General features: G+C 47.2%; 1 protein-coding gene across 1 annotated transcript; it reads right to left on the bottom strand.

The window, feature by feature from the left end:
* Positions 1-9,979: 9,979 nt before the first annotated feature.
* Positions 9,980-15,315, bottom strand: OSGEP (O-sialoglycoprotein endopeptidase). Its single transcript, XM_006731381.3, has 11 exons — positions 15,031-15,315; positions 13,053-13,172; positions 12,682-12,857; positions 12,092-12,187; positions 11,907-11,956; positions 11,682-11,760; positions 11,046-11,111; positions 10,842-10,932; positions 10,527-10,602; positions 10,330-10,428; positions 9,980-10,182 (listed from the first exon to the last, which is right to left on the bottom strand). The coding sequence occupies exons 1-11, from the start codon at positions 15,143-15,145 to the stop codon at positions 10,143-10,145; spliced, it is 1,008 nt and encodes a 335-aa protein (XP_006731444.1). The 5' UTR covers positions 15,146-15,315; the 3' UTR covers positions 9,980-10,142.
* Between the last annotated feature and the right edge of the window lie 717 nt (positions 15,316-16,032).

Raw genomic sequence — 16,032 nt, 5'->3', positions numbered from 1 at the left:
GTCAAGGTGGGGGGCGAGAGTAACTGAGGGGATGGCCGTGAGAGCTGGACAGATCTGGAAAGGGCCAAATGGGGGGAGATGCGGAATTGTGTGCATGTGTGTGTGTGTGTGTGTGTGTGTGTAGCTGGCAGAGCAGGTTCTCAGGGACCCAACCTGAAAATGGACAGATTTGCTGGAACAGACTCCATATGCCAACTCTTTAAGGGAAAAATAAGGACGCATTCTAGGGATCTGCTGGGATGAGCACTAGACAAGACTACCAGATGAGAAATGCCGTTTCCTGCTCCCAGATATTTACAATCTTGAGATCTACCCCTCTGGCAAGGGAAGGGAAACTTTACAATTTGAGGCAAGAAGGGAAAGGACTCCTTTCTGGGAAGAGGCTGATGGGAAGGGAACTTAGAGGATGGAAGAGGAGAGTGAGGAGGAGGAGTTCTTTCTCCCCTTCCACTCACTTTTTTTTTTTTTTTGGTCACCCATGGTGTTCCTCCAAATGATCTTCCTGATCCCCCCTCTCTATTTTTTTTAAGATTTTATTTATTTATTTGAGATTGAGAGAGTGCGCAAGCACAAGCAGGGGCAGGGGGAGGAACAGGGGGAGAAGCAGACTCTCCTGCTGGGTCCCAGGACTCTGGGATCATGACCTGAACGCAAGGCAGATGCTTAACCGACTGAGCCACCTAGGCACCCCCCCGATCCTCTCTTTTATCAACTATCTGCTAGAACATTCCTCCTCACAAACCCCAGCTGACAAGCCACTTGCTTCTTTGAGTACCCAGGTGAGACAATGGGAAGCTGGCTGAGAAATGTATTAAAGGGATGCATGCCTCAGAATGTCACCTCCCCTCGGAGCAGGGTACCTCATTAGCCCAAGCCTCCCCAGAAAAGACCCCGTGACTTCTGATTCTGTATGTCATTTGCAAGTTAACCATCAGAACACTCAGAGTCCTATAAGTCCCTGGACTGGCTAGTTTACAATCTTGCCTTATTTGTCCCAGCATAACCTAAGTCACTGACAGTAAACTGGGTACAGGGGTTATGATCTTGGCTGAATGAAGGGAAGCCAGGAATTGCCCCCTCAAAAACCCAGTTTTTCTCTATGTTCTTTTACATAAATACAAATTTTCTTGGAAAATATGGTCCCACAGTGATGAGGTCCAGAGGGCAGTTTCTTTGGTATGTTTTCCATCTTCTTCTCCTTAGCCACTGGGGTACTCACAGGGACCAATATCTCTGGAGACCTCAGAGTGAGAACCACACCAAGGTATGGAGCATACTCGTCATCTGCCCCCTTCTCTCACCACTAATTCCACTTTTGTTTCCAGGACCCTGCTACAGCTATCCTTGCCATCATGTGGATGCTTTCCTACCTGGGGATCTCTGCCACAAGTGGTAAGGCCCTCCACTCCAGTCTTCTGTGCAGAATGACCTGGAACCCTGCTTTCTGCCTCTCTGAGGGCTGAGGATATAGGTGATGAAATGAGCAAGAGACTTCATCAATCACATTAGAAGTAGTTTACATGCAGGTAGCCCCTCACCTCCCTTCACCATTTCTCCCCATCCCTCATTTCACTAAAAAATTGTGTGGTGTTCTTTGATTATCAAATTTGGTATTCCTGGGGCATCTGGGTGGCTCAGTGGGTTGAGCATCTGCCTTCAGGTTGGGTCATGGTCCCAGGCTTCTGGGATCAAGCCCTGTGTGGGGCTCCCTGCTCAGCAGACAGCCTGCTTCTCCCTCTGCCCCTCCCCCCTCCTCGTAGGCTTTCTCCCTCTCTCAAATAAATACATAAAAATCTTTTTTTTTTTTTAAGATTTTATTTATTTATTTGAGAGAGAGAGAATGAGAGAGAGCGAGTACATGAGAGGGGGGAGGGTCAGAGGGAGAAGCAGACTCCCTGCCGAGCAGGGAGCCCGATGCGGGACTCGATCCAGGGACTCCAGGATCATGACCTGAGCCGAAGGCAGTCGCTTAACCAACTGAGCCACCCAGGCGCCCATATAAAAATCTTTTTTAAAAAAGGAAAAAAAGGGGCACCTGGGTGGCTCAGTTGGTTAAGCAACTGCCTTCGGCTCATGTCATGATCCTGGAGTCCTGGGATCGAGTCCCACGTTGGGCTCCCTGCTCAGTGGGGGGTCTGCTTCTCCCTCTGACCCTCTTCCCTCTCGTGCTGTCTCTCACTCCCTCTCTCAAATAAATAAATAACTAAAATCTTTTGAAAAAAAAAAGGAAAAAAAATTGTATTCCCCCCACTCCCATCTTACATACAAACTTCCATTCCGCCCTTTGGCACTGATGGTACCTAGATAGTCCTACTGCTCTGCGATGTGGTTCTCTCCCCATGAAGGAACGTGTGTTTCCAATCTCATTCCCAGGCTCCTGTATGATTGGAGAAGATCCAGGAAATAGGACTGACGTGGGTGTGCGGAATGGGAGCTGCCTGGGGCCAGAGTATCAGTACAGCTAGGATTTCCACAGTTGTCCAGAACAAGGGTCCTGCCTATATGCCCTCTCTGATCACCACCAGGTGAGTGAACCAGAGGGGAAGATGAGAGGGGTAAACCCTACCTAGCCCATTGCCTGGCACAGAGTAGATGCTCAAAAACCAATAATGACCTAAGGGGATTCATATGGGTGGGGTAAAACCTGCAAAGACAAGATAAAATTTAATATGTCTAGCAACTTGTGGGAAAGCTAGGTAAAAATATGAGTGGAATGCACTGAGCATGGTGTCTGCCTCTAGCCCCCTGATGTCTGCCCAGAATCTTCAGTGCCATTCTGTCCTCTGCCCTTTCTTGCTTTGTTTCAACCCCCAAAGTGTTCCAGGTTAGTTGGTATCTTACCAAGAGGCTTGAGGGGAAAAGGAGAAAATGTAGGTAGAGTCTAGGGCCATCCTAAGAGTATAATTTTTGGAGAAGGAGGAGGAGTACAAGAGGGCTCCGTCTCAGCAACCAGGAGTTAGATGATGATGTAGGGAGGTGGAGATGACTGGTTGGCCGGTGTAGAGACAGTCCAAGCTCACATAGCAAAATTCAAAGTCTGCCTGTACATCAAGCAAAGTTTGGGGAGGGGATCTCTTTTCCACCTGCCTCCCCTGTTTTCCCATCCCATATTACCAGGCGTCCCACTGCACTCTACTGTCATCCATTCTTCCCGTTAATACCCCTAAGCTCCCTCAGCTCTTTCCCCTGTGCTCCTCACTCCCTCCCGCCTCTCGAGAGGAGGAGGGAGCAATCATTCTCCCTCTTCCTGGGACCGTTCCCCAGTGATTGCCATGCCCTCTTAGAGTTGCTGTGCCAGAACAAACTGTACCGTCATGGGCTTTTTTGGGAAAAGCTAAGACAAGAAGCATGAACCTATGTGAGGCCCTCCGCTCACATTCCTTATTGCTCCTTCATCCTTATCAGTGAGCACTCCTCCTCCACCCCTACACAGGCCTTCATGAATCACCTTTCCCAGGCTAGTGCCCCTCACTGCCCTACCTCTGACTTTTAGGGCTTTAGAGTATGGGGGAAGGAAGCCAGAATCTGCTGTCCTTGTCTCTCTAGACCTCAAACCAATGACTCATTTGGAGACCGACCTTCTGACCTTTAATCTCTCCCAAAGCTGATCTGAACACCACCCCCGTCATCTCCAACTTTTTCCTCTGCTCCTGTGCCCTTGTCAACTTTGGTTGTTTCCACGCCTCCCTTACGTGGTTCCCTGGTTAGTGTGGGCATGTATTAGCATGGGGTCAGCCTCTGGATTGGGAGGACGTGGGAGAGTTGGAGGAGCACCCTTGTGGTGCAGGAGTGGATGGTACTGAGGCTTGGACAAGAGATAGGCTGCATTCACTCTCCCCTGACGTCTGGTGTCCTTCCTTCCACTGGTACAGGCCCTGGCTCTCCCTCGTGGGCTCTCTGCTCTGCCCGCTCACCGTGTTCCTTCTCACTTGGTGGGCAGCACTCATTGCTATGTTGCTTATCCTTCTGTTGCTGCTCTACACATTCTGTAAGAAACCTGGTAAGTGGGCAGGCAGGTAAGGGAATGAGGACATGAGATACAGCACAAGGCCAACACCCATAAGAAACCTGGAACTACCAACAGTAATTCATTTCCTCTCCTGCCTGAGAAATGAGGCCCCACCTCCAGTCATTCTGCACCCCCTTCCTCAGCAGATGTGAACTGGAGCTCTTCGGTCCAGGTGGGCATCTACCACATGGCGCTATCCGATTCAGTAAGCTTGATCAATGTGCAGGACCATGTCAAGAACTTCTGGTGAGGGAGTCTCTAGACCAGAGGTTGAACACTGGTGGCCTCTGGACTGGATCTTACCTGCACAAGTTTAGTTCAGATTGTACAGAATTTACAATTTTTAAAATTAACTGCCAATATTTAACATGCATCTGGTAGTTTGGGGCCTCCATCCCACAGGACACACTCAGCTGGAGCGAATTAAGTTGCTGTTCCATGGGACAAGGCACGTATTCTTCCGTTTGCCACAAGTTCCCACCTGGTCCACTTTAGTCTTTGATATTACATGTCTGGTTCTTACAGGCTTTTGAGTTTTCAATCCCTGCTCTAGCCATAAAAGGAAACTAGCTCCCCCAAATCCAGGAGGGGCAGGGTAGACAGAGTAGGCCTCCCTGGGGAAGGATGCTCCATGGCAGAGCAGATGCCACAGGAATCAGGGTTCCCAGCCTCCCTCATTGTGCTGTGAGATGGAGAAGCCTAATATTCTTGGTTTCTCCCTAAAATCCTCTCTAAAATTCCCCAATAGGTGGGGAAGAGCTGATCTCTGTTCCTTGCTGAATCTGGCGTTTCTTTTTTCTGCAGCCGAAAGGCTTTTGAAGATACGGTGGCCTTATACCAGAGAAGCAGAAGAACCACCAAAGGGGAAACCCTAAATGTACTTCTTTCAACATTCCTGTTCCTTCAGGCTACATCCCTGAGCAGGACTTTCAGGCAAATCAAAAGTAGGTATTCAGGAACAGTGCCACCAAGTGGGGAAATTGTCCCAGAGTAGGAACTGACCATGGTGCTCACCTCTCCTCTGCTCATTCTTCCTAATCGTGTAGTCTGAGTGGCACGTATCTTCATGAAGTCCTACGGCAATATTCCCAGGATGCTGCCCTCGTAGTCATGAATTTGAGGAAATCCAAACTACAGAGCAAAGATCCCAGGGGTACAGCTAGTCCAATGGCTAGGTAAACTGAAAAACAGGCTCCCTTCCTCACACTGCCTTCTGTAACAGGAGCCTACCTCAGATCCTTTAATCAGCCTGCCCTGGGGCCCTATATATGACTCAGTTGCATGCTGTCCAGGGGCCTGACAATCCCCCGGTGCCTTCACTCGTGGAAATCAGCAGAACACACTGACCCTGTACTGCCAATAAGAGACTCGGGAGAGACTGAGCTAGGAGAAGTCCACCATTTAGGACTCAAGGAGCCATGCTTTTAGTCTCTTGATTTTACAAAACTGTGAGGCTATCTTGAGAAGCCTCAGTCAAGAGCCCAAAGCTCCCTAAAGAAAGAAGTCTCCTACTAAGCAGTACCAGCTGGGTCTACAGTGCTAAAGAAGGTCCTCCCTCCAAGATCCATTCCATCCCATAATACTAAAAAAAACTTACAAATAAATACCCGAGGCTAATACATAATAACATGCTTGATTCCCATTTATAAAATTAACTCCCCAAGCCTAGAGAGGCAGAGATCACTCTTGTTCTCAAATATATTCAAGAAGAATTTATCTTTTTACCTGTATCCCAAACACTCTATCTTCCACTCCAAAATGTGATTGTAAACGTCCATGTCTTAGTGTATTTTCAACCCATTTATGGGTCTATCCTTTGTCAATGAAAAAAGTGGTTTTTTGTTTTGTTCTGTTTTTTTGAAAAAAGTGTTTATCAGCACTTTCTACTTAACCAAAAAGAGTAAGTAACCAGAAACTTACTCTTTTCCCAAGTGCATATAATCCTAATTCTTTTTATCTTTTGGCCCAACTCTTACTTGATAGTCTTTATCTCTGGTTTACCTCCACATCAATTTATCCATTCATTCAGCAAATGGTAACTGAATATCCACCCTATTCTAAGTACTGGGAGATTACATGGCAATGAATAAAACAAAAATCTCTTGTCTCATGGAGTTTGTATTCTAATGGGAGGAGTCAAACAACAAACCAAATAAAACTATTAGATTAGAAGATGGTAAGTGCTAAGAAGTGAAATAAAACAGGGAAGGGGGCTAGAAAGTGCTGGAGAAGTGTAATTTTAAGTAGGGTTGTCAGGAAGGCCTCACTAGAAACAGGAAAAACTCTGAGCAAAGACAAAGATTATGAGACTGCTGCAACAAGCTCTAGCTGAGGAAGAGCTTTCGAAGCAGAGGGAGCAACAAGTACGAAGACCTTGAGGGGCTGGCACATCTTCAGTGTTTAAGGAAAAACAAAAAGACCATTGTTGCTGGAGCAGAGTGAACAAGGTGAGTAGCAGGAAATTAGGTCAAAACAGTAAGTGGAGGCAGGGCAGATCATGGAGGGTCTCACAGGCCTTTGAAGGACTCTAGTTTTTACTCCAAAATAGGAAGACAGAGGGTTTTGAGCAGCAGTGTGACATAATCTGGCTTCTATGGTAACACTATTCACTCTGGCTGCTGCGTTGAAAACGGACCTTAAGTGGATGGACAGTGGTAGAAGCAGGTAACACCAGCTACTGCAATAATCTCAGAGACAGAGAATTCTAGCTTGGTCCAGGGTGGCAGAAGTAGAAGTAAGAAACAGGATTCTGGATATATTCTGAAGGTAAAGTCAGTGTGATTTGATGAATTGGATGAGATGAAAAAGAGGTGCCAGCGTGCTTTGACATGAACAACTAGAAGGATGGGGTTGTCATTCACTGAAATAGGGAAGTCTGCAGCATGAAGATGGGGAGAAAAAAAAAGCTCAGTTTTGTGTATGCCAAATTTGAGATGCCTATCAGCCATCCAAGTTGAGATGCCAATCGGCAGCTAGATATTCAGAACAGAAGTCCAGGTTGGGGCTAAAATATCGGGAGTCATCCACATTGAAATGATTTTAATGTGGGACGTCTGGGTGGCTCAGTCGTTAAGCGTCTGCCTTCGGCTCAGGTCATGATCCCAAGGTCCTGGGATCGAGCCCTGCATCAGGCTCCTTGCTCCACAGGAAGCCTGCTTCTCCCTCTCCCACTCCCCCGCTTGTGTTCCCTCTCTCGCTATCTCTCTGTCAAATAAATAAAACCTTGAAAAAGAAAAAAATGATTTTAATGTATAAGACTGGACGAAATCACTGAAGGTGTTTGTAAATAGAGAAGCGGTCCAAGGACTGAACCCTAGAGTTACTAGCTTGTGGAAATGAGGAGAAACCAGCAAAGGAGACAAAGAGCAGTTAGTAAGCTAGGAGGCAAACCAGAGAACGTGTCCTAAAGCCAAGTAAAGAAAATATTTCAAAGAGGGAGTGTCAAATGCTGCTGATCGCCTACATGGGATGAAGCTGAATCTGCCATTAGAGTTAGCTATGTGAAGTCATTGGTGACCGTGATAAGAACAGCCTTGGTGGGTGGCTCAGGTCATGATCTCCGGGTCCTGGGATGGAGCCCCTGCTCAGCGGGGAGTTTGCTTCTCCCTCTCCCTTTGCCCCTCCCCCTGCTCATGTACACATGTGTGCTCTCTCTCCCTCTCAAATAAATAAATACAATCTTAAAAAAAAAAAGAATAGCCTTGGTGGAGTAGCCTTCATAGGGAGTTGGTTGAGAGAAATTGGGAACAACTCTTTTAAGATGTTTTGCTACAAAATGGAGCAGAAAAATGGGAAGCAACTGAAAGGGGAAAATGGGCTCAAGAGATAATCATGTGTTTTAAGATGAGGAAAATGAAAGCATAACTGCGTGCTGAGAAGATCTAGGAAAGAAAGGGAAATATGGACTCTACAGAAGAGGAGAAACAACTGTTGAGAGATGCCCTGAAAGGCTAGAGGATGGGATGGACCTTAGAAGTAGTTGGACAGGAGCACGGACAGTTTGTTTATGGCACAGTTTCTCAACCTTGACACCAATGACATTTTAGCCTAGGGAATTCTTTGTGTGGGGAGCTGTTCTGTACATTGCAGGGTATTCTGCAGCATCACTGGCCTCTACCCAGTAGCCCTGTCTCCCAGTTGTGACAATCAAATGTCCTCTGGGGAGCAAAATCAATCCCAACTGAGTATACAGTAACAGGTATTAATGTTAATACAGGAACAAAAGGGAAAGCAGAGTACATTGGAATAAATACTGGAAGGTGGTTAGATGTAGTGGTAGGAGCTCGTGAATGTTCTCTGCTTCTATCTTTCTCACTAAAACAGGAGCCAAAGTAAGAGCGAGAATCAGGGGAGACATAGATTTGAGGGGCCAGAAGGTATAAAACGGTTATTGGAAAGAGAGCAAGTGAAAGGACTAGGGAATATTGCAAGGTGGCCTAAGTTTTAGGATGATGAATTTAACGTAAGACGAGTCAGCCTGTTTTTCACTAGCCCTTTCAGCTGCGTGGCTCTAGGAATCAAGTATGTGAAGAGTTGAAGCATGACAAAAGCAAGAAAGGCAAAGGAGGTGAGGCGTTTGTAGTGAAGTGCTCATGACTGGAGTTTAGCTGGAGGGAAATGAAGACACGTAGGGGATGAGGTCAGTGGAAAGGAAGATCGACAGACGGCAGGGCCTGATAAAGGGAACTGTTAGGTTCAGTGCACTAAAGGGAATGAACTGGAAAGACAGGAGGGATGTCTGAGATTGAGATATGGAGGAGCTGTAGGTCTAGACTAGGACCAAGGGAATGAGTAGCTGCAGTGGGGGTGGAGGACAAGATCACCAGAGGAGTACAGAGCTGAGACCAGTGTTAGAAGGATGATCCATACAGGTACTAAAATTGAGATTTGGGTTTTTTTTAAGATTTTATTTATTTGAGAGAGAGGGAGACCACAAGCGAGGGGGAGGGGCGGAGAGGGAGAAGCAGACTCCCCACTGAGCAGGGAGCCCAACATGGGGCTTAATCCCCAAGACCCTGGGATCATGACCTGAGCCGAAGGCAGATGCTTAACCAACTAAGCCATCTAGGCACCCCTAAAATCGAGATCTGACAGGAGCGGTTGCGGCATGGTATAATCTTAAGAATGGTATGAGTTTCAAAGCTAAGGTGTATTAGGGATGAAAAGGAATCGACTGAACACAGTGTGAGGAAAAATGAGGACACCCGTACCATCTCCAGGGCCAGGGGTACAGAGGATGTGGGGGAGAGAAAACAGCACCACTAGAGGTGGTAGGAGAAGCAGAGTCCTCAGGAGACACCGGGGCTCTGAGCAGGAATGTAAAGAGAACATTCAGAAGAGAGGGTGAGGATGTAGGTAATTTTACTAATAACCAGCTATTAGTTCCAGAGAGCACAAAAGAATTTGAGAAGGAACAAAAAAGGGGTGGAGAGTAATGGTTATTAGAGTGCAAAGCTGGGCGGTGACTTGGTAGTTTGGGACTTCTGCTGGTGACTGACAAACAAGAGAAAGGCCATGACGACATTAGTTCTGGCGGCTGTGACCAGGAAGGATCGGGGCACCCTCACGAGCCTGCCCCTGGAAGTGTACAGAGGAGTATGCACGAGTAAGTGCACGGAGAAGGAACAGTTTTACTCTTCAGTGACAAATCAGTACAGAATAAGACCTGGCTCCAGGCTATTTTGAGGCAAGTCCTGAGAACCTACTTCAGAGAAAGTAAATGAGATGACAAACACAACGCAGTTGGCACAAAGCACGACACTAAAACAGTATTAGTAATGCTAACACTATTATTAAGGGGATGTTAGGCAAGCATCTAAGATGCCCCTTCCGTCTTAGCTCAGAGCAGCAGCCCTGGTCAGCCAAGGCCCTGCTCTGACCCCTGCCTCCTCATCCACTCACCCCATCAACAGGAATTTATCCAGGGCCAACTTTGTATCATTCTTGAGTAACACAAACCAATTACCAACATACCAAACCAAAAATATTTTATTGCTGAGTCAACTTGAGTTTCAAAGGATGGGAGACAGGAGTCCACAGCCTTGCCAGGACACCCAGGTCAGGACAGAGATTAAGGCCCAAGTTCCTGGAGGCTCCACTTAGGGCACTATCTACTCTGATCCTGTTAACCTCGTTAGTCCCTCCAGGTCACTTCTACTTCATCTGTCCGATACCTGTGAAAAAACACGGAAAACTTGGTGGACAGCTACCCCTTAGTTTCTTCCATTCCTCTCTGCCCTCATGATTCTGGACCCTCTTCCCTGCTGATTTTTGCCTACCTCCCATATATTCCTATCTACCCCCTCCAGAAGGGTACACACCTCTGTGTGATCCCAGAATCACTGAGGGGGGTCCTGTGCCCTGCCCGAAACATCTCCCAGCCAGCCTGAGCTATCATGGCTCCATTGTCAATGCAGAATCTGGGAAGAAAAAAGATAAGAAATTTGGGATTCACGGGTGGAGAATCATAGTCATTGAAGAAAAAAAGAAGAAATCAAGAAAGGGAAAGGACCTTTACCTCTCATCTGTGGCAAAAAGCCGGGCTCCACGTTCCTGGCACATTGTCTCCATCATTTCCTGTAGCCTCAAATTACCTATGAAGAGGTAGGGGGTTGGGTTGCCTTGGTTTTAGCCCTTTCCGAATGATTCAGCTGTACACCTCAAACACACCTCATGTGTGTTTACTTACAAAAATGAAGTAGGGGTTTAGGGGGCAAGGGTTGGGAAGAAGAAACTTCTAATTTCCCCAAACCCTTTAGAGATTTAGACTAGTAGGAGGGAGACGCTAATGTCCAAGAACAGGAAAAGAGGGGCACAGTTCAAAGATACATACACCCCACACCTCCCACGATGAGGGCCTCCTGAGAGCCACAATGTGCCATGGCTCGCTCTGTGATCTCTACCAGCATTGCAAACACGGTTTCCTGTGGGCGACAGATAAAATGAGAACACCAGAGGAGAGCCCAGCTTAGTTCTGCTCTACTATATAAAAGCTCCTCCAGTCCCAACTTTCTCTCCCAGCTTTTTATCCCATTACCTGCAGAGAGAAACATAAATCCTCAGGAGTACATTCGTCTGTGGCCAGCATCCGCTGGGCTACATCCTATAATTAAAGATGAAAAAAATAAATAAAACAAGGAGTTGTGGTTTGGGGATGACATGAGAGCAAAAATTAGTGCACCTGGAGGATCACCGTGTCTCACCACAGTTCAACTTACCAGTCTGTCTACAGCACACTTTGCTCTTCACTGGCACTGAGCTATAGAACGGGCAACATTCGTTCGGGATTCAATAATTACAAATGCCTGCCCTGGCACCCACAATCCCCCAACCCCTTACTCGGCTTAACTTTCTCCATAACACTTATCACTAGCTGACCCTTTTTATTTTATTATTTCCCCCGGCTTATTTCTTTATTTGTCACCCCCCTCCCTCATTAGAATGTAAGCTCCAAGTACACAGGGATTTTTATTTTGCTCTATCCGGTATTGCTATTGCCTAAAACAGTGGCTGGCACACAGAAAATGTTTAATAAGTATCTGCTAAATGAATTTATTCAGCATCTAACATAGACCAGAACTAAACTATAGGCAGGAAATACAGTGGTGAACAAAACAGATATGCCTCACTGAAAAGCATGACAGTGCTCTCTCCTCACCGGTCCCACACTCACCTCAATGAAAGACAGGATCCCCGAGAATGAGACGTCCATCCCCTTTACTGTATATGGCAGCTCAACTAGCTTCTTGCCTCTATGTGGGAGTGAGTGTACAAGGCACCAAGCCTCTAGTCAGCTGGCTGCTCACCCTCCAAAGCCCTCCCAAACCTCCTTACTGTATATACAGGGAAATCCCGGAAGCCCCACCAGTCAGCCTCCTTCCACCTTATGTCCCCTTACCGCTTTGCCATCTGTTCAATATTGTAGCCTGGACTTGGGTCATTGGAAATCTAGGAGAAGGAAAAAGAGGATGGAGTCAGATATCCAGGAAGCAAAAGAAGCTAATTTACTACTTTCTACTTCCATTTCCATGGCTCCCCAGAATTTATCCACACCTTATGTTTTCTCTAGCCCCCGTGGCTTACCTTCAGCACTCGAGCAAAACGATCCAGACAATTACCCACAGCAATATCGATGGTTTCCCCAAAGATGCGGTAACGATGTTCTGAATATGCAATCACCTAAGGGTGATGAGGATGTCCATGAAACCTCAAGTCTGTAAAGAGGAGTATTTGGCTTTGGGGAAGAACATAGCAGAGGATCAATATGGCCGCTGCAGCTTCCAATAAGAAATGGAACAAAAGAACTCACCCAAACCCTGAATAGGTACTTTCTCATAGCTCTTATCTCAGAAGCCTATATGTACCCTGAGGATTCCCAGAGCAGATTCCTCTCCCTCTGCCTCTCTCCCCTGCTCATGCTCTCTCTCTCAAATAAATGCATACAATCTTATAAATAAATAAATGAAAAAATGAATGAATGCCATCCAACGTTGTGATCATCCTGCCCAAATCTGCAATACTGCAAACTTTCTTCTGAGTTTTCTAGCGTATAACATTTTAGGTTCAGATGAGCCCAGCTTTGTTCTTGCAGTTACCACCACTGAGGTACCACATGAAAGTTGCTGGTACAGTGCCTTAGAAATCAAGAGGGAATGATGGAGTACTCCAAATACCTGTGTATTTCCTCCACTGACATACAGCACAGTTGGGCTGGTGGCTCCAGTGATAAGGCGGCCCATCTCAATGTGGCCTATACAGTGGTTCACACCCAGCAATGGCTTATTCCACAGCTGGGCCACAGTGCGGGCCACAACAGCCACAGAAACCAGTGGGGCACCCATGCCAGGGCCTAGGGGGCACAGAAATGGGAGTTAGAATCCTATGGACAATCCTATGGACAATGGGAAAACCAGAGCTGGGGAAAGTAAGGGATGTGAGAGGTGAGGTAGGGGTACTGGTGGTAGGAGAGGAGAACAGCGGGCTATTCTAACCTAGCCAAGCTCCAGGTATATTCTTCCATTGTCAACCACTCTCCCAGTTATACCTTTCGTGTAGGCAATGCAATCAATATCCTGGGAGGTTAATCCAGCCTCTGTCAGTGCCTCCTGTAGCAGGTCCAGGATAACAGCTCGGTGATGCCTAGCAGTATCACCTGGAAGGAATCCTAGGAGATGGACACAGGTCAGAGATCATAGGGTTTTTCTATAGCAAAGGTAGGTAGAAGTCAAAAGCAGCTGTTTAAGTAGCTGTGAAACAGAGTAAAAGAAATCTCATTTAAAATGGAGTCAGGAGGCCAGAAGGGGAAGCTTTCACACCCTACCACTCCTTCTCAATTGCAGACCCCAATGGGAAGAGAACACACCTTGCATTCCCAACAGGAAGAAGCCTATAACTTACCACCCCAGCAAGAGGAAGAGATTTTCCAGCCAATGAAAAGCCACTACACTTGGAATTCTCGGTTTACTTTAATGGACTTTTTAAGATTTTTTTTTTTTTTATGTCTTATTTAAGTCATCTCCACACCCAACATGGGGCTTAAACTCACAACTCTGAGATCAAGAGTCACATGTTCTTCTGACTGAGCCAACCTGGCACCCCATCAATGGACTTTTTTAAATTAGAGCCCCTCCCAACTACCCCTTTTGCTTGTTCTCCAGACTCGTCTACGGTTTTGCCATAGATTCCCTGACCAAATTGCAATTCTCTACTATTCCTGAATAAACCCATTTTACTGGTAAAACAACTGGCTATTTTGTTTTTAACATTTATACAGCGTAGAAGAGTCCCTCTCACTCTCCTCAAGCATCTTGTCTTCCAGGTTTTCAGATACACTCTTTCTAGCCTGTTTAGCTAGGCTTATCAGCTCTCAGAAATGCTCTTCTTCATACCCAAATCCAACTCAGCCTTCAGGACTCAATCGAGTGATACCTACCTAATACCCTTTGGTGATCTCTGTGACCCTACAAACCCCATGCACGATCACACGATTATACTTTATTTTTTTTTTTAAGATTTTATTTATTTATTTGAGAGAGAGAGTGAGAGAGAGAGCACAAGAGTGGGGAGCAGGAGAGGGAGAAGCAGACTCCCTGCTGAGCAGGCAGCCCGATGCGGGACTCGATCCCGGGACTCCAGGATCATGACCTGAGCCGAAGGCAGTCGCTTAACCAACTGAGCCACCCAGGCGCCCACACGATTATACTTTAAACACTGAATTAGATATATAAGAATTAAAGAATTATTTGTAGCTTCCCAGTTACCATGAGTATCATAAAGCACTGGCTATTTTATTTATCTTTGTATTCCTGGTGCCAAAATGCCGAGAAAAGTGAGTGCTAAACATAAGATACATATTTTTTCTAACGAGTAACCCGTCACAACATCACCTGTTCAGGGAGGTTTTTCAGGTATAAGCTAGTCAGTTCTCTTCTCCTTTATATACAGGAATTTTAGGGGAGGGTAGACAAAATACAACATAATAACTTAGAAGTAATATTTGTTAAAAGCTGTAATATGTTTGGTAATTTCATTTATTTCTCAAGACCCAATAATGCAGGTATTACTATTTCCATTTAAAGAGTAAGGAACGTAAGTCCAAAACCAAATACTGAACACAAATATTGCTGTTCCTAACACCCAAGGTGGAAGTCTTTACACTTCTTCTCGTTCTAGATAATTGTGATTGCATCTACATTATACTGTTCATACTGTAAAGTTTTGCTTCTATGTCCGACTCTATAGCAGTTCGTAACATCTACTTTTGTATCCAGCAGCCGATTAGCATATAAAAGGCGCTCAATAAAAGCAAAACAAACCCAGAAGATACAGGTCCAAGTGCCTGCGACTCTTCTAACCATCAGCCTTGTGATGTTAATACTGTCACATAAATCTCAGAGACTCGGACCAAAAATTCTACGAGGGGACAATGCCCTCCACGCCCTACTTTGCTAGCGTTTAGGCAGATGGAAGGTGCTGCCGTGCGGAGAAGCGCGCGCTGAACTCTAAGTTCCCCACACACGCACCTGTGCCCGGAGGCGTGACGTAAGTCCGCCGCGGGTTCGCCAGCACCGTGCCATCCCGGACCACTCCCACGCCAATCTTGTTAGCGCTGCCTTCAAACCCCAGCACCGTCGGCATGGCCGAGCCTAGGAGAAAACAACGGGAGGGCTAGCTACCACTGGAGCCCAGGAGCCCTCACCAGGCCGCGCGGGGCCGCAGATTCCGGAACGCACAGGAAGACTACAAGCCCCAGGTGCCGGGCACCAGCGCGCCCCGGGCTAACCCCAAAGAACTCCCGCGGGTCGCGCGCTCGCGCCAGCCCCGCCCCCGTCAAGGCCCCTTCAAGAACCTGTCCTCCTAACTGCCAGGGACGCTGAGCCGGCATCTGCTCCTTATATTCCTATCCATTCCCTTACTTCTCTCCCGTGGTTCAGCCCAGACATCGTCACTGACTTTTTTCCCTCTTGCCCAGCACTGGGAATCTTCGGTCGGGGTGGCAGAATGAGTCGTGCATCTGGCACACCGATAAACAGCCCAAGAATGAAAGGCTGGGGCCTTCAGTCCCTTGGAGACTTGGAGGCGGGGAGCGGGGAAGGCCGAGCCTCTCTGTCACGTGGTCACAGACAGGCCAGTCACTCGCATTCCTCCGCCTGAGGCGGCGCGCCTCGTGTCACGTGACCAATCCAGTTACCCACGTGGGGCACAGCGTGCACGACTCTTTGTGCTCGGGTAAGGAGGAGCCAGGCTGAGTCCCGAGCAGGTCAGATACAGGGTTGCTCTTGTTTGCCCAGCAGAGGGGCTTCTTGGACGTCTGATCCGCAAGCCTAAGTCAGAAGCCTAAATTAAGGCCCTCGATTGGCCGGAGGACAGATCTCGCGAGGACGGCTCAAGGCACCCTGAAATGATCTAGTTTTGTGGGTGAGGGGCTGGAGGGCCTGTGGTGCCTGGAGGCGGGGAAAGGGTTCAGAGATAATATGGTTTGAAAGGTGGTACCTAGTTCGGGGGCGCCCGAGGGAAGAGTCTTT

The sequence above is a fragment of the Leptonychotes weddellii genome, chromosome 9 (assembly GCF_054177405.1).
Source record: "Leptonychotes weddellii isolate Sample4059 chromosome 9, ASM5417740v2, whole genome shotgun sequence".
Lineage (NCBI taxonomy): Eukaryota > Metazoa > Chordata > Mammalia > Carnivora > Phocidae > Leptonychotes > Leptonychotes weddellii.
This window is presented reverse-complemented; position numbering and strand designations above follow the sequence as displayed.

Excerpts from the sequence above, each read along its gene's own strand:
- OSGEP (XM_006731381.3), bottom strand. The coding sequence starts at position 15,145 with ATGCCGACGGTGCTGGGGTTTGAAGGCAGCGCTAACAAGATTGGCGTG. Across the intron at positions 11,761-11,906 it reads ATTGAACAGATGGCAAAGCG|AGGCAAGAAGCTAGTTGAGC; the intron begins GTAAGGGGACAT and ends ACTCCCACATAG. Across the intron at positions 10,933-11,045 it reads ATTTATGTTTCTCTCTGCAG|GAAACCGTGTTTGCAATGCT; the intron begins GTAATGGGATAA and ends TGTCGCCCACAG.